General features: G+C 38.0%; 1 protein-coding gene across 2 annotated transcripts in view; it reads left to right on the top strand.

Annotated features, from left to right (window-relative positions):
* The first annotated feature begins 3,015 nt into the window (after positions 1 to 3,015).
* Ttk (TTK protein kinase) overlaps positions 3,016 to 18,302 on the top strand; it is a 37,474-nt gene continuing 22,187 nt past the window's right edge. For both annotated transcript variants that reach the window (XM_051207864.1, XM_051207857.1), the window contains exons 1-10: positions 3,016 to 3,097; positions 4,112 to 4,265; positions 6,133 to 6,346; positions 6,652 to 6,758; positions 10,054 to 10,197; positions 10,641 to 10,755; positions 10,910 to 10,982; positions 11,075 to 11,169; positions 14,028 to 14,115; positions 15,283 to 15,400. In XM_051207864.1, coding sequence (XP_051063821.1) covers positions 4,112 to 4,265; positions 6,133 to 6,346; positions 6,652 to 6,758; positions 10,054 to 10,197; positions 10,641 to 10,755; positions 10,910 to 10,982; positions 11,075 to 11,169; positions 14,028 to 14,115; positions 15,283 to 15,400 — 1,108 coding nt within the window. In that variant the 5' untranslated portion in view covers positions 3,016 to 3,097. The remainder of the gene's footprint in view (positions 3,098 to 4,111; positions 4,266 to 6,132; positions 6,347 to 6,651; positions 6,759 to 10,053; positions 10,198 to 10,640; positions 10,756 to 10,909; positions 10,983 to 11,074; positions 11,170 to 14,027; positions 14,116 to 15,282; positions 15,401 to 18,302) is intronic.

Raw genomic sequence — 18,302 nt, 5'->3', positions numbered from 1 at the left:
AAATGAGTTAAAAACAAACTAACAACAAAGTTTCCAAATATATTGGTTTCCTTTTAGGTAGTGAATTGAGACTTTCTTTTCTCCTGAGATTTTTTTTCTTGATCCTGTACATTTAATGAAATTATTGATATAGCTGGATTTTAACCTACCATTTTGATAATGTATTTTTTTCTCTTCCACTTTGAATTATTTTTGAATTGATTGCCTGTTAGGAGCACGTCCCCGCCAGCCTGATCCCAGAGCCCCATCAGTCCTTAGATAACACACACTCTATTAGTTATAAAGCTGTTGGCCAATGGCTAGAGCTTCTTATTGGCTAGCTTTGTCTTAAATATTTACTAGTTTCTATCAACCTAAGTGTTTCCACGTGGTCTTACCTTATTGGAGAGAGGGTCTGGACCTCTTAATCCTCTTGCATCCTACATTTCAACGCCGTTCTCCTACATCTCCCAGAATCCTCCTTGTCTCCTAGTCCCACCTATCTTGCTTCTCTATTGACCAACAGTGCTTTCTTCATTAACCAATAAGAGAAACATATTTACAGAATGACATCTCCCATCATCTCCTCTTTTCTTTCTAAATAAAAAGAAGGGCTTTAACATAGTAAAACATATAACAAAACAGTTATCAAATAAGAACTCTAGTTAACAATATTTAGTCCATTAACATTATTAGGAATTAAAGAAAATATTCTATCATCTATCCTATTTTTGTGAGTCTAAATTCTTATATGTAATTTAACTTTAAACCTAACTAAGGAAAGCTATAACCATAACTATCTGTCTTCAGCTCCATCAAAGACCACAGAAGGATAGTATATAAACTCTAGAATTGACATAAACATCTTGTTGCTTGGTCAATCACCCAAAGTTCTTCTGTAATGTTCCATCTTCAGCCTATAGGCCATATGTGTCTGACAGACTCCTCAGCATAACAGGAAGCTTTAAACTGTCCACCTGTATTGGCAATTTGTCAGTCACTTTTCTCTGTGTCCTGCAGATTCTTCCATGAAGCAGGAACCCTGCAGCAATGTCCATCTTCTTTCAGCAGTCACTTCCTGTGGGTCCAGCATGTTCATTTTTATTCAGCATAAAGTCAAACAGTCCAGACAAGAGCAATATCTTACCCAAATGGCTAGTCTTGTCATACAGGAAGCAAACTCCATAACGTGTTTCTTTGATGTCCATCTTCCTTTCTGACGTAGTTGATGTTGCCCAGAGCAGTTGTGCCTCACTGTTAAGAAAAACCCTAAACCATTTTAAATGTCATATTCTGTAGGTCTTTGAAAGGTTTGAAGAATGCCTATCCATTTGAAATATGTCTCTATATATCTATCAAAACCTAACAAACCTAACTATAAGTTTTGACTATTATAGGTAACTATCTATAATTTCTATTTAATTATACATTACATTTTAAAATGAGCTATACAAACATAATACCTGAACAAGAGAAACATATGTATCACAGAATTGACCTTAAATTTGTCCAATAAATAAAAATCCATTTCAATACAAAGTATTCATTTCTATACCATAATCCCCTTCTACCTTTAAAAAGAGATTGGTTGTGATCATTCACCATTTATAAACAACCCCATTTAAATGAAAACAAACATTTATAGACAATATTTGGGAATTTAGGTATCAATCTTCCCAAACTGTTTTCTGCTGGTTGGGGATGCTGTGATACCATAGGAATCATAAGAGGACACAGAAATCCTGTTGAGGGTTGTTTTTTTTTTTTTTTTTTTTTTTTTTTTTTTTTTTTTTTTTTTCTATAACTATTGCTGAACTGTGTTCGGGTCTATAGTTACATTACATGACGATCATCTGATCTTCTTAAGGTTTGCTTTTCAGCTTTTATGCTTGACCAAAGAAGGCTTTAGTTTAAGGGTTAATTTTGGTCTAAACCCTCTATGTGTGTTTCACACCCACGGATTTAACCAACTTTAGATTAAATAAAATTTTTACTTGCATCTATATTGAACAATTTTTTTCTTGATATTCCCTAAATAATACTGTAGAACATCAATTCATATCATATCATGTGTTATAAATGATGAAGAGAGGCTCCACTTAAAGTATTCAGGAAGCCCGGAAGCCTAGAGCGGTGTGGTACATGCCTTTAATCTCAGCACTCTGGTGGCCTAGGCAAGTGGATCTCTAAATTCAAGGACAGCCTGGTTTGCATACACAGGGAATTCTATGGCAGCCAGGGATACACATTAAGACCAGGTCTCAAAAACAAACATCCTCTGCCTTAAAGAAAATAAATGTATACAGAGGAAGAGCACAGGTTGTGTAAAGACAGTGCTACTTAAAGGACTTGAGCATCCACGGATTTGGCTATCAGCAGGGCCAGACAGAGAAGGCATTTCATGCTGGCTGAAGATGAGAGTTCTGGTTACAGCTGTAGCTTCTTATACCCAGCAAAACCAAGCGTCAAGTTCACAACAGCCGCCTTTTTCCTTCTTCTATCCCCCCACCTCACCCCCCTGCATCTTAAGTGAAATCACAGCCAGTCAGGAGCGCTGGGTATCAGAGAGGAAGCCCCGAGGGGCTTTTCTTCGGAGAGCAGCTGAGTCCGTAACTGGGACAGCATCCCAGGGAGGGAGGGGGTGTGGAGAGATGAGCTCAGCCGGGCGGCCATGGGGAGGGGTGCGCCGGAACCCTAACAAAGGGAAGGAGGCAGGCGGGCGGGCCAGGGTTGAAGACAGGGCCGGGGCTGCCTGGGGGGTGTTGGAACGGCCTGCGGGGCGCGAAGGTAAGAGACCCGGACTCCTGGCCACATGGCCCGCCAGGGCCGGAGGTGAGTGGACGGAACCGCCAGTCCTAGGCGACCTGGGCGAACCCGGCGCTGTTTGCAGGTGTCCGCACTCGGCCTCCGCGGAGGTGGCGCGGAGCAGGGAACCAATCACGGCCGACGCTGCCACGTGACGGGACGTAACCAATGGGAGGCGGCGGTGAAGTCAGCGGGGAAATTCAAACGCGGTTCGGGAGCGGGGCTGCGGATCCGCTGTTTACGCCTTCCCCGCGGCCTCCTGCCGGGAGTGCAGCTTTGCGGGGCCTTGCGGAGCGGCTGCAGCCAGCGGAAGGTGATGGCGGCGGTTGGCGGGCGCTGGGGCCCCGGGCCAGGAGGGCGGGGGCGGCGGCGCGGCCTGCGGGACCCGAGGCTGGTGCTGGGGAGCGGGGCCCGGAAGTGGGTGGGGAGCGCCGGCGGGACGGCCTGCACCCCGCAGAACCCGCCCCTGCCGCCTGGGAGCTGCGAGGACGTGGGGGACCCTAGCTGCCTCCCTCCCCGCCTTTCTGGCGTGACCTTGGGTTACTGCGTTGTGGAGAATCGCTGACGAGAGTGACTGGAAGGAAGACTGCAGACTGCTGACCAGTTACAAACACTATCCTGCAAATGAGTTGGGCATATGCGCAGGACTGCGACAGTTCTTTAATCCTCGGGTTAGGATGACAAAGGCACAAATCACGGTTTTGTCGGGGACAAAACTGCTGAAAGTCGGTTATCAGTAGAGGGATGTCTTGTCTTGGGTAGTACTCTGAATGTCGGTGTTTACTCAGGCAGAGTAGGTAACCAAAGGGGCAACTTACCTTCTCATTACCTAGCGGGTTCCTGATGTCTCCTCTGTTACTACCTTTTCTCTCGTTTGTAATGATGAAATCTATAGACGGCCTAGAGAAAATAACTCTGGAAAGAAGTGCAAGGGACACATTCAGTAAAGTGGACTTTTAAAGGGCATCTGCTGAACGTGGTGGTGTATTTATTAATCCTCACAGTAGGGAGGTGAGACAAGAGGGTGGGGAGTTAAGACCAAGCCAGGACTTAGAGAGATCAAGGCCATCCTAGGCTACTGATACTCTGACTCACACACAAACAAAACGCAGTGTCTTCCAGATACATGCAGTGTAATCTCACTGGTAGTCTATTGGAATAGATGTGTTTGGCTCATTGAAACTTTTCAGGTAAATGACAAATTCATGTCTTTGTATGTTTTCTTTTAGTTTGGTTTTGGTTTGATTTTGGTGATCTACTAACATCTAATAAAATTACTTTAGATATATTTACAAAACTAATGTTTTTACCTTCTTCGTTCAGAAAGATGAGTTACAATTTAGAAATGGAGGCTGAAGAATTAAATGGCAGAAAATTGACAATTGATTCCATAATGAACAAAGTGAGAGATATTAAAAATAAGATAAAGGAAGACCTGACCGATGAGCTCAACTTGAATAAAGTCTGTGCTGATCCTACAGGTGAGTTTTTCTTTTCTTTAAAATAATAACAACAACAATAATAAACTTTATTGAATGCTTCCAAGGTAAAGAGGAACTAACCACTGTGTGTTCCCTAACATAGGTTTTTCTTCTTCAGTAATTGATGGTTGTCCATTAGAATGTATTTCATACTTTAACTTTTTTGTCTAGAAATATTACAAACTTTTCTGCTGTCTAGAGCATCATGGGCATGGTAGGGTAGCTCATACCTGTAATGTCAGCACTTGGGAATCTGAGGCAGAAAGATCTCAAGTTTGTGGCCAGTATAGGAAACACAATAAGACCCTGCCTTCAAAAAGTCAAAACAGCAAAAAAAAGCATCGTTAGTGTGCTCACAGTTAGTTTTCTTAACTCTTTTGTTCCTGCCAGCTGGCTATGTTGGCGAACCTGCCTGCTGTCCATATACATGCAGGGCTTTTTTTTTTTTTTATTTTTCTGTTCCTTCTATGAACTCAGAAAGGCTCATCAATTTTTACTGAAATTATTTTTAACTTTTTCGTTGTTATTTTATGTGTGAATGTTTACGTGCACGTATGTGTGTATACCACTTTCATGCTTGGTGTTCTTGGAGGTCAGAAGAGGAAATAGATCCTCTGGAACTGGAGTTATGGATGGTTGTGAGCTAACATATAGGTGCTGGGAGTGGAACCTGGCTATTCTGAAAGAGCAACAAGTCCTCTTAACTGCTGAGCCATCTCTCCACTCCCCTAAAATTATATTTAATCTTAACACCAAACACTAGATTTGAAGGATCTTCCTATTAGTCTTACAGCTTCACCACCACCTTTCCTGTCTTAATACTGTTCTAGCCAGAGGTCCCTATTAGTCCCAAATTACCTCTTCAGGTCTTATAAATGTCACTATGTGTTGCCTGTTTCAGATAGTTACCTACTTGAGGTGGGAGTGTGTCAGCTATCTTCTTTCCTGTATTATTTACACAGCCCTAACTCATTTCCTGTATAATTTGTTTGTGTACTTGGGTATTCTGTTCTCCACTAGAGTGCTCTTTCCATGAGTACAGTTTCCAACCTCTTGCTGTATCCACTGCTTAGAATGAAGCCTGGTATGGAGTTGGCCCTAACTGGATGATGATGATAACTGAGTGAAAATAGTGTAGTACACTAGTTTTATAAGAAGCATTATTAGCTTCTTATACAAGTGAAGTCTTTCTTGTGTTTCAAATGCTGATATCATTTGAATGGCCAACATATGGCTATTCACAGGATAAAACAGATAGTCTGTGTTCCACCTCTTCAAACTGTAGGTTAAAACTATGTGAATGCTGGGTCAGGAAAAAAATTGGCAACTGTGTCTGAATGCTTGACTGAAATCTAACTCAAAGGCAAATGTGGAATAAATCCAAGGTGTTTTTTGCCTGTGCTGCATTGCTCAGCTGCACTGAAGCCTCCGTTCCAAGCACACAGTACATGTACTTTGTACTGTACCCAGCATCTCACCACTCAGTGCCAGTAACACTACCTGCAATACCTTGGCTCAGATTTGAGATGATTGCATATGTTTTTACCATACACATGAAATGTCTTGCTCTTAATGTTGAAAAACAAGACTTGTAACATTTTCCCATTGTTACTCCTCATGTGTGTCTTTGGATCATAATGTTACAAAGCTTGATTTTAAAAGTTGCAGGCTTGACATATGTGTAAGCAAATTACCATATACCCAAAATAGTATAAAATGATTTTGAAAGTAAATAAAATCATGAACACATGATTAAAATAATATATTGACAGTATTGTAAATGTTTGACTATAATTTCAAAGAAAATGTAATTTGTCTTTTCCTCTGTTGTGATTTTTTTTTTTTTCTCTTTATTCATGTAACTCAGAAACTGTTAACCAAATTATGATGGTGGAGAACACCCCAGAGAACTGGTTGAATTTCTTGCTGAAGCTAGAGAAGAACAGTGTCCCACTAAATGATGCGCATTTAAATAAGCTGATTGGTCGCTATAGTCAAGCGATTGAAGCACTTCCTCCAGATAAATATGGCCAGAATGAGAGCTTTGCTCGAATCCAAGTCAGGCTTGCTGAATTAAAAGCGTAAGTTTTAGCTTTGAACTGCACTTGACCTACTGTATATGTACTATACATTACTACGAGAGAAGGTAAAAATGTAATTTACAGTTTTTAACCCAATACTTTTGTTTCTAATGTAAATTGTTTTCTGTGGACATAGCTCCCTCAAAGTTACATAGTTTAGAAATTTCCTAAAACAGTGCACAAATATAACCTAGCTTTTGATTTTTGTGTAAAAAAGAATAATCCATGTCTTTGAAAAGGGAAATTGTCAATTGTAGACAGCTATGTCCTTTACAATTTTTAAATTTGGGTCTGTTTTGTTGCAGTATTCAAGAGCCTGATGATGCTCATGACTACTTTCAAATGGCCAGAGAAAACTGCAAGAAGTTTGCTTTTGTGCATGTATCTTTTGCACAGTTTGAACTATCTCAAGGTAATCAGAAAATACCAAGTTTACATTTTAAGTGAAAACATGTTCTACTATAACATCAATATTGAATCATAGATTTGAAGTGAAAAGTCAAAGCAAAAATGCTACAGTTGACCAGATGAGAACATGGAATAAATACATAGCATAAATACACAGCATTCACTCTATCTTTATATTTATAAGCAATGTTCTATGGGAATAAGCACAAACGCTGTATTTGTGTGCTTCACACAGGAAACACCCGCAGGAGAGTTTTTTCATTGAGTATTTGTAGACTAAAAGATAAGCCATTTTAGCTGGGGCTTAGATAAGCTTTTCTAGTCTGTAGTGTCATAGCACTGGAGGATGTTAACCTAATGCTGTAACATTGAGCTAGCTGGTGGTTCTCCCCAGTACACCACTGCAAGAGCATTTCTTCTTGCTTATGGGATTCTTTGTAGTCTGCCTATTGTTACAGGGCTAAGACATCTTTTCTGCTGAGATAAACCTAGCTATTCTTTTTCCTCCCTCATATTCTGGGGACCTTTGGCTGTACTCTCAGAATACCCACTGGCCAGGTCTTCCCTTTTTTCCTCTGCCTGTTTGTGCTGGTATTCTGATCCCATTCACTAACTAGTCAAGATATCACTGCTGGTAGAATCCCTCAGGTAATGTCTAAAGTAAGGTTTATTCAATGCAAATTGTTCCCCAGGGTTGAAGTGGGGGAAAACCTTCAATTCAACACATGGTTTAGGAATCCTTAGTTTACCTAGGGAATTCCTAAGTCCTAGCAATCTAAATGTATTGTGTACTTGTAAAACATATATTTCCCTCTTAGAGACATTGATACCTCCTTGCTTCGTTATGGTAGGTCTGCTCAGGCCTTTAAGACCTTGTGGCCTTTCAATGATAACTAACGTATTTTAGAACCCAGCTGTCTAAACTGGGCGGTAGTGGTGCACACCTTTAATCCCAGCACTGGGGAGTCAGAGGCAGGTAGATCTCTGTAAGTTCAAGGCCAGACTGGTCTACAGAGTGAGCTCCAGGACAGACTCCAAAGCTACACAGAGAAACTCTTGTCTTGAAAAACAAAAAACAAACAAAAACCCAAAACTAAGTCACTGAAGTGTTGCAGTAGCTGCCGGGTCAAAATTGTGGTTATTTTGAGAAAGGTGGATAGATAGGTTAGTAGGAGATGAGCTTCCTGAGGCCTGTGCACAGACTGCTGTGTGCATGTAGATGAGAAGGACATTCCAGAGTTTTTATCAGGTTCTCTAATGATTTTCTGACCTGACTTAATACGGTGTTGAATTACTGGTGCTTCTCTAAGTCTTAGGTGTGCTAAAGTATTCAAGTACATGTAATCTTATCACTATTCTCAATAAAGATAGGGATTTATCATTCCCGCATTTTCTGCTAGTCTTCAAAATTTGTAAATTAAGAGTAACTAGAGTTTGTTTCTTAGTATCATTTTTAGTTTTAAAAGTTTTTTTTAGGGCATATATTATATGCTGAGCATATCTTCCCTACCCAAATTCTCCCCACCCTCCTCTTTCTCTCCCTTTCCCTCTTTAATCACCTTTGTTACCCCAGACAGTTTCAACTCTATTTGCATATATATACATGATCTTATGTTACTATATGAAGTCTAGGGTCATTTAAAAAAATGATGTTTAACTAAGATTGGTTTAATTTGCTTAATATAATTTCTTTAGTTGCATCCATTTTCCTGCAAAGGTCATAACTTCATTCTTTGTGACTGAAAATAATTACATTGTGTATATGTATTACATTTTGTCATCCATCTCTCTATTAGATACCCATCTTGATTTCACAGCCTAGCACTTGTGAATAGTTTTCTGTTTTATTTTATGTGTGTGAGTGTTTTGCCTGCATGTGTGTTCTTGAACCCTGTATACACCTGGCCCCCATAGAAGTCAGAAGAAGGTGTTGATTCACCTGAAACAGGAGTTACGATGGTTGCCAGCTACCACGTGAGTGCTATGAACCAAACCATAGCTCTCTATAAGAACAAGAGCTCTTAAACACTGAGCCATATCTTCAGTGCTGTGTGTACTGCTGCAGTAAACAGTACTGTGAAGTACCTCTGTTACATGTTGAGTTGCAGTCTTCTAAGTACCCAGCAGATAGATAGTTGGGTCATATGTTAGATCTGTTACTAGTGCTTTGAGAAACCTCACTACTGATTTCCACAAAGATTGGACTACTTTATATTCCTATTAGTGCTGTTTAAGAATTTTCTTATGTCCATATCTGCACCAGCATTACTGTTTGTATTCTTAATGACTCACATTCTAACTGGAGTAGGATGAATTCTTGATATAATTTTGGTTTGTGTTTCTCTGGTGGCTAGTGAAGTTGAACAGTTTCATGTATTTGACCATTTGTATTTCCTTTATGACTGTCTTTTCATTAACTTATTTGTTGATTGGGTTGTTTTCTTGTTTTTTTTTTTTTTTAAAGCTCTTTGTATATTCTGGATATTTGACCTCTATTAGATGCATAGCTGGCAAAGATCTCCCATGTTAAATGTGGTTTCTTTGATTTACATGATTCTTTGCTTTTGTATGGAAACTTTAGTGTCATAAGGTCCCATTTGCCAGCTTTTCTTCATTTCCCCAAGCAACTGGGGCTTCTTTCACAAAATCTTTTCCTATGGTGATATCTTGTAGTGTTTTCCATATTTTTTATACTTGATATTGTCTATACCCTAAGGGCCATATTCATAGCCTCATAGCCCATGAGTTCCATGACTGTTCTTAACATCCTATATGACACATGATGTACACATTGGATACTTATCAAATATTAGTGTTAAAGTTTGTATTTGAAAGAAAACTTGGTGATCTATTTAGTTAGGTGTAATCTTTCTTAGTTATTTTGTATTTTGTCAGTTGTGTAGATTTGTCTAACAGCAGATATTAGCCCTTTAGCTTTCTTTTTATGTAAAACCTTTTGCTAGAAGACTCTAGCAGATTTCCAGTCTTGATGATTAAATGTTACTGTGAATAGTTTGTTATAACAAATGGTTGGTACCAGGACTGCTGTACTATGTAGAGTAGTCAAGATGTTTCTAATTGGTGTAGTTACCTTTGTAATTTATTAAATTTCTTTAAGTGGTGTTTCAGTGATGAACAGGGATTGGTAGAGAGGAGTTGAGTATATGTATGAGAAGTGAGAAATGGCTTATTTATTTGCCTATGCAATAATGTAAGTCTACTTTTCCTCTTAGGTTTAAATGAAGCTGGAGATGGAGGGTAAAAAGTGCTGCATCAAATAACAGTTTTCCCTCTCTTAGGCAATCTTAAAAAAGGTGAACAGCTTCTTCATAAAGCTGTAGAAAGTGGAGCAGTACCACTCCAGATGCTGGAGATTGCCATATGCAACTTACACCTCCAGAAAAAGCAGCTGCTTTCAGAGGAGGACAAGAAGAGTTTATCAGGTGACTACCAGTGTGTACTGTGCTTTGCTGGAGTAAAATCGGGATTCAGGATACTTTAAAGACAAAAAGAAAAAAAAAAAAAAAAAAATAGGTATACTGCTTAAAACCTAAAGTTAAATTACAGGTATTGAAGAGGTAAGATATTCAGAAACAAAGATCCTACATTAAATTTGTGTTGGTAACTCCTTAAAAATGATTTGATCAAAGTTAGAAAGTAGCATTTTATTCTTAGAAGTAAAGAATATACTTTTATCCTGGGGTAGAACCATTTGTGTAAAGAACATTTGAAGTAATAGTTGGGAAAAAATGTATTGATGACATTGTCTTGTTTCCATATCCTGCATGAGGGCTCTTACCTATTATAAATTGTCTTTTATAATATTCCTATTTGTACGATTACTCTTTTTTCTGTAAATGTAATCACAGTTGTGAAATTTTTACAGCATCTACTGTACTAAGTGCCCAAGAATCATTCTCCAGTTCGGTTGGAAATCCACAGCATAGGAGAATCAGTTGTGATTCCAAAGGGCCACCTGCTATAGCCAGGGTTTTATATGGGTAAGAAATGGTGTTCAGTTCTTTACATGGTTATCTTTTATATATCCACATATGTATATTTTCATGCAAGTATAATAACTATGTTTAACAGTAAAATGAAGATACGAATTAATAGTATTCTCTGAAAAATCATAGCTGTTTTCTTTCTATTCAGAGAAAACGTGCCTCCACAAGATGCAGAAATAAGTCACCGAAATCCCTTACAACAAACTAACAAAACTAAACGGGTAAGTTATTTTCAGTGTACTTTGAGGAAGGTGATGGTAGTAAATTCTTTGTGTGTACCCATTGATTACTTAATCTTTCAAATCATTTCTAGTCGTGTCCCTTTGGAAGAGTCCCAGTTAACCTTCTAAATAGTCCAGATTACCATGTGAAGACAGATGGTTCAGCCGCACCAAATTTTATAAAAAGGTATGTTTGAGTTTGGGTTTTTAAAATTTCTTTATATTTAAAGACCGATGTCAGAATATCTTTTTTTTTTTTTTTCCTTTACTAAGTAATTGAAATTAGGATTAATTTATTTTTCTTTGTAGTTCTAGGAGTTGATCCTAATGTCTTAGACTTGCTAGGCAAGTTTTCTGCCATAGAGCTTTATTCACATCCCTCTTTTTACTGTTTTCTGTATTTGAGACAAAATTTCACTGATTTTCCTAGGCTAGTCTTAAACTCTGTACTCCTGCCATAATCCGTGCCTTCTGGGACTACAGGTGTTTGTGGCAACCAGGCTTGGCATAATTTGATCATTCTTTGGTTTGGAAGTTACTGGGTTTCTTCTTGGTTTGTTTTTGGTCCTTTGAGATATATTCTCCCAAGATGGACTGTCTCCATATCTTGAGTGCTGGATTTGCAGGTATGTACCACCATGCCTGGCTAAAATGAATTTCTGATTACTGTCAGGAACAAAAATGTGACTAGAGGAAATATCTTCAGTTTTCCTTCATTTAAAATATTCATTAAAGGAGCTATTAAATAATGGGAAATATATGAGAAAATTACCAAGTGATCATGAAGTATGGAAGCTTTGAAGAGTAATTTATGGTGTTTGAGCATTTCTTGTTAATGAGTAGCACCTCTAGTGGGAAGAATGCTGATCCTAGCATGTGTGAGTAGCTTCATTAGCAGGGATTAGCTGGTCTGAAAATAAACAAAAATTGTAGAATACCCCTGGCTGTCCTGGAACTCATTCTGTAGACCAGGACACAACATAGGCATGCCCTTCTTTAGGTTGGGAAAGTTTTCTTCTATGATTTTGTTGAATATATTTTCTGTGCTTTTGAGCTGTATTTCTTCTCCTTCTATCCCTATTAGGTTTGGTCTTTTCACAGTGTCCCAAATTTTCTGGATATTTTGTGTTAAAAATTGTTTGTGTTAAACATTTTCTTTGACCAATGAATCTACTACCTCTATCTCATCTTTAATGCCTGAGATATTCTCTTCCATCTCTTGTATTCTGTTATTTATACTTACATCTATAGATCCTGATTATTTACCCATGTTTTCCCTTTCCATAATGTCCTTGTTTGTGTTTTCTTTATTGCCCCTATTTCATTTTTTTAAGTTTTGAACTATTGCCTTCACCTGTTTAATTGCTTTTTCTTGATTTTCTTTCAGGGATTTGTTGATTTCTTCCAACTTTTTGTTATTGTTTGTCTTTTCCTCTATTTCTTTAAGGGAGTTTTTCATTTCCTTCTTAAGGGCCTCCATCATCTTCATAAAGTTATTTTTTAGGTCGTCTTTTTCTGCCTCATCTATGTTGGGATATTCAGGTCTTAATGTTGTAAAAGCACTGGTTTCTGGAGGTGCCATATTGCTCTTTATGTTGTTGGACATATTCTTGTTATCTACCCATCTCTTCTCTGATCATTACAGATGGAGCTTGTGTTTCAGGGGGTCCCTCTTTGTTCAATAGTAGTTTGGGGCTGTGGCTGTGTTGCTCTGTCTTCCAGATGTAGGCAGGGCCTAGTCTCTGGTGATTGCTCCTTTGGGTGTAGGCAGTTCTGATGCTGTGGAGGTCCTTGATGCTGCTGGGTATCCCAGACAGAGAATGGCATTGGCGGCTGGCTGGGACGCAGTTGCTCTTTCCCAGAGGAGCTTCTCACTGTAGTTTGTGGCTGCTGCTGCTGTTGATGCTTCGTGGCTGCCTGGCTTTCGTTTGCCTCCTTTTGGTTGGTTCCTGGCCGGTCATTTGGAGCCTGTCTACTCGGCTCACCAACCACGACCTATCAAACTCAGAGATCTGTCTACTTCTGCCTCTCGAGTGCTGGAATTAAAGTCATGTGCACACACTTTTACAAATCCTCTTCAGGGGCTGACTATTGGTCAAAATGATAGTGAGTTCATTCATTGTTTCAGAGCTCAGGGCTTCAAGAAGTGGGAGAGAGGCTGAAGCTAGCTCTGGCAGAGTAAATGCTAAACATGTGCAGTGCTCTGGGCTCTATCCCCTAGCATCAAAAAAGAAATAGGGTAAATTAATTGGCTGCTGAGTAAAGTGGTGCAGACCTGTAACCTGTGGTAGCAGGGTGGCTGAGCCAGAATCTTTTACATCAACAGTTGGGAGGTTATCCTGGACAACATAGTACAACTCCATCTTCAGAGATAAAATATTCATCACATCTGATAGATACTCTCAGTTTTAGTGTTTACTCCCAAATAAGAAATGGGAATATGCTGGATGTGGTGGTAGGTGCTAATAAAATTGAGAAGTATAACTATTTTAGTTGGTATCTTCAATAATTGAGGTTCTGTTATATTTAGGCTTTGAATGAATATTGATAGTTAAGAAGGATATGTGCATATAAGTTATATATCCCTGTTAATTTCTCTTGCTTCTCCATTTCAAATACCTAGTTGAAGCATACAGACTGAATTTTTTGATGTGCTTTATACAATAGACTGTATGGCAGATTATAGAGGTCCACATGGCAGTTCATTGCATGTTCTTATCCTTGATCTGTGTGAAGTCTGAAATGTAGTTTCACCTACATACTTTTCCTTTCCCACATTCTTATCTAACTCCAGCTGTAACTTATTAGGTAATGAAGACATAGGCAATTATCTATCTCCTTATCAATCTGTCATTGCCCAGGACCTAATTTTTAAGCATGGTCACCTTTGTATTAGAATTATGTCACTCTTAAAGATGTCTTTTAAACAGATGTTTCCAATTCTAAGTGTATACATACCAAACGTGTTTTTAAAGCCAATTTTAAAATGAAAAATGAAACAATTTCAAGTCAACTGTTAAAATCTGTTTGTTTCATGGTTAATAGAAAGATATCCGGATCAGAATACCGAGATTCGATTATTCCTGGATCCAAACCAAGTGGAAATGATTCCTGTGAATTAAGAGGTTTAAAGGTATTTCATTCAACTTTAAATGTTTGAAGCAAAGACTCCAGGTCTAGAAGTCATATAGAGCTCTCTTTAGGGAAAGGATCTAGTGTTTATCTGTCTCCAATGTTTTGGTGAAGCCACAGGACGTTTGAAACCTCCACTAAGAGGTGGTGCAGAAGTCTTGGACTGTCTCTCAAATATTAAGGTGTTAGAGCAAGTATCAGTCATCTTTTGGAAGAACCATGAGGTACATTACTTAGCATATATTTAAATGGATTAGTTGACCTGTGTCTGGGAATCAGTAGGGGGCTATTTACCAGGTTTTGTTTATTGCTGCATTTAATCATATGATTCTGACAAAGCGTCTTAAAAACCATAGCACATGTTGGTATCATAGTTAATCTCCTCTGACCCAGCCTTTATTAACTTTACAAGAAAGTGACTCGTTCCAGATGCAGTGATTACTAGAGGGTCTAATATTCTTAGTATACCTGGCTTAAATCCCTGGCATTTGTAGTGTGAATTTTCAACTTTAATGACCTCTGCTTTGAAAAATGAATTTTCTCTACTTTTAGGGAATGGTATATTTCATTGTATCAAAAAGATTACACTCTGAATTTATAACTACTGGCAAGGTTCTGCAAGTGTTAAGTTTTACTAGTGCTGTTATTTTGGTAATATAGTAAAATCAGAACAGGGGATTTGGCTCAGTGGTAGAGCACTTCACTGCCGTATTTGGGGCTCTGGGTTCAGTTCCCAGCACTGCAAAACCTATAAACACATACTAAATAAAACACATACTAAAAAAAAAAAAAAAAAAAGTATAGTAATATAAAAAAGATAATTACATTTTCTCTTGTCATAAGCTTATTCTACATTCCTAACACTTCCTTTTCTGAGTGAAAATAGTGTAACAAGTAATATTAATATGTCCACTGGAAGAAAATGCACCTCCATTGAAAGCAAATTCACCGAGTTAATGATTATGACCCTTCCTGATGTTGCAATTGGTAATTGAGGAAATTTATATTATCTGAGAGTTTGTGAGCCTACTCAAACATGAGAGATAGTTTTGCAGGCATTCATTTTCACATAGATAAAGCTTTATTATATTGAACAGTACGACAAATTAGAAGGCTGCTGTTTATGGTATTATTATCTTACTTGAAATCTTTTCTGTTTTTTGTGTAGCCCATTCAAACTATCCATTTCAAAGATTCTCTACTGTCCAGTGAAAAAAGTTCTGAACTTATTTCTGATTCAGTAACCTTGAAGAGTAAAACTGAATCAAGCCTCACAAAATTGGAAGGTGAGTGCTCATGCAAGCAATCTTGATTGCCGTATACAAAAGGGGGCCATGAAAGTCAGAGGGAGACTTGTTGGGAATAAAAAGGGTTTCAGTTAGGGAGAGGGAGAAATAAGAGAAGGTAACCATCGCGTGAAAATGATACATTTGAAAGTATCAAAGAATAAAACACACATACACAGATTGGAGTGTGGCTGTGTGGTTAAAGTGCTTGCCATGTATGCATGAGGACCAAATTCAAATCTCCAGGAGAACCCACATAAAGCTAAATTCAGTAGTATACGTCTGTAACTCCAGCAAATCCCGAAACTCCTGGGCTGTCTATCCTGATATGTATAGCATGGAACGAGAAGAGACCCTGTATCAAACAAAATGGAAAGCAAGAACTGGTACCTGAGGTTGTTATCTGACTTCTGTGGTCACACACACACACACACACACACACACACATACACACACACACACACACAAACACACACAAAACCTACATAGCGTGAGAAAACAGATTAATGACCTATTTTTGATATAAAACTTGTCTTCCTTTATTTCCTGTTTTAATTTTCTTACAGAATGCATGAAAAGTATTGAATCCTATAGGGGAGAAAGCCATTTGTCTAAAGGGTGCATAAAATAAAGAGAGGAAGGACAGTAATATAATAGAAATACAATAACTGAGTCATTTCTCTTAGTTGGCTTGACTGCCATTTTCATCAAAGGAAAAAAGGCAATTTCTGTATCACAGCTCACTTTGCTTTTTATTTTAAGTCATACTTTGATTTCCTACTACATGGGTACTGTAATGTAATAGAAACCCAATAATTTTAGGAATAGAGTCCCAAAATTGCAAGTCAATTATGGAATGTGTGTAGAATAAATAACACATAATGTGGAATAAAATGTAAAGATTGTTAGGAGAGATGCAAGTAAAATGCTATGAGAATTTAGGAGAGGGAAACTTAAGAACCTAATTTGGATTAGGGGAAATATGAAAGAATCTATGAAAGGTAAGAAATTTGAAACCCCATCAGCATTTAAGTGAGGGCTCACAGTAATAGAGCTCAGATAGAGAGAAGAATAGCTTAGGCAAAAGAATAGAACATAAACAGGGCTATCCAGTGTGGTTGAACACTGGAAGACAGATGGATAGAGTGGGAAGTAAGACTAGGTAACTTGAGTGAAAAGACCTCCTAAGTAAGCCCCTGCTTTCAGGGGAGGACCAGGGTTATTGGGTGACTTTGAGTGTGTGCTAATGCTTTTCCGAAGCTGTGATAAGAGCTGGGGATAATATTTTAGTATCCTTGGGAAGCCCATAGTCCTTTCAGATGTTACATTGTTTCTCTTCACATGTTGTAGAGCTGTGGAGGGATTTGCCCTGGTGTTTGCCTGGTGCTTTCATACACCTGGAAGTCTGGTGTCCCAGGGAAGCCTCCCTTCCCAGTAATGTTTGCTTTGATGCTGACTGGGAACAGATTCCTAATCTTGGTATTTGTTGGAAACTATATTTCATATTTTCTTGTTATCTTTCGATACTGTTGGGAAAAATCATCTATATCAAATATGCTTGTTAATACTGTTCATTTGGTGGCTAATTTGATGAAATAGAATTCTGAATTTCTGTGCATTCTGACTTGCCAGTCTTTGTTTTTATACTTTCTCTTTTTTTAAACAAGATTTATGCAGTATCCTAAACACATTTATATATTTTAGGTAATCATTTTATCTTTCATATTTGATTCAGTTTTGCTTAAACTTAACATGAACATATGAATAAGATAAAGAGTCAAGATTTGTTCTCATACTAATGTCTTTTTGGCCCAGAGCCATTTCGAATATCCTCTGAAAACTTAGGTGATTCTGTGTTGGTGTCTGGTTTGGGTTTTTGTCTCTGTTTCAATTGCTTTGTCTTTATTGTAGTGAGTCTTCGTGCCTGTTGGTACTAGTGAGTGTGTTTTAGTTTTGTTCTTTAGGATCATTTCAATTCTTATTAGCATTTGAATTTCCATGAAAATATTAAGATCTATATATCAGTTTCCATCCTTTGAAAAATGTAAGTTTGATTGAGAAACAGTTGAACCTGTAAAAACATCTGAGACAAATTGTCATCTTCACTCTTCAGCTTTTCAGGCTGCTAGCCTGGCATGCTTCCATTCTCCAGACATTAAGAGAGCTGTGTTCACCAGCACTCTTGAACATTCTATGGTAGATTTACCCTAGGGGGGCTGATAGTGATGTTGTCATAATGAAGAGTACTCTTTGCTTCACAAAATTTTGTTCAACTTTATTGCTGGTATATAAAATTGATTTTTTTTTAACTTATATTGACATTTCTAAATTTGATGAACAATTCTAATAATCTTATATATTCTTTAGGGCTTTTGTGTGTGTGTGTGCTTGACTATTTGTTATTTTTGGAGACAAAAGTGTCATGCTATACTTCCCAGCTCTCTTCACAATCCTCCTGCCTCAGCCTGCTGAGGATGTGATGCAGTGCCTAGTTTGTGGGTTTTTATATGTACATAATCATGTTTGAAAATATCTTTTCTCTTTCTTATCCTGTTCATTTTCTTTGTTATTTTGCAGCTTCCAAGAGGTCCAGAATTAGCATTGCTAGGGGGATGACAGATGAATTCCATGCCTCACTATTTTAAGGAGACATTTTCAATATTTTAACTCATATATCTGCTATAGATTTTTACTGTTGCTTTTTATCTAATTCTCTGAGTTCTACTTTAGATGTAGACTATTAATATTTTTGTGTATTTGTGTGGCTAAACATTGAATTTTATCAAATGACCTTTCATTGTTGAGTTAGCATCTATTTCTCTTTGACTATAGCAAGGTACCCTGATTTTTTTGAGGGGGGGTGTATTTAGCAAGCAACATTTAGGAATGAATCATATTTTGA

Source organism: Phodopus roborovskii, unplaced genomic scaffold, assembly GCF_943737965.1.
Source record: "Phodopus roborovskii unplaced genomic scaffold, PHOROB, whole genome shotgun sequence".
Classification (NCBI taxonomy): domain Eukaryota; kingdom Metazoa; phylum Chordata; class Mammalia; order Rodentia; family Cricetidae; genus Phodopus; species Phodopus roborovskii.
Note: the sequence above shows the minus strand (reverse complement) of the source record. Positions and strands in the feature narration are given on the sequence as shown.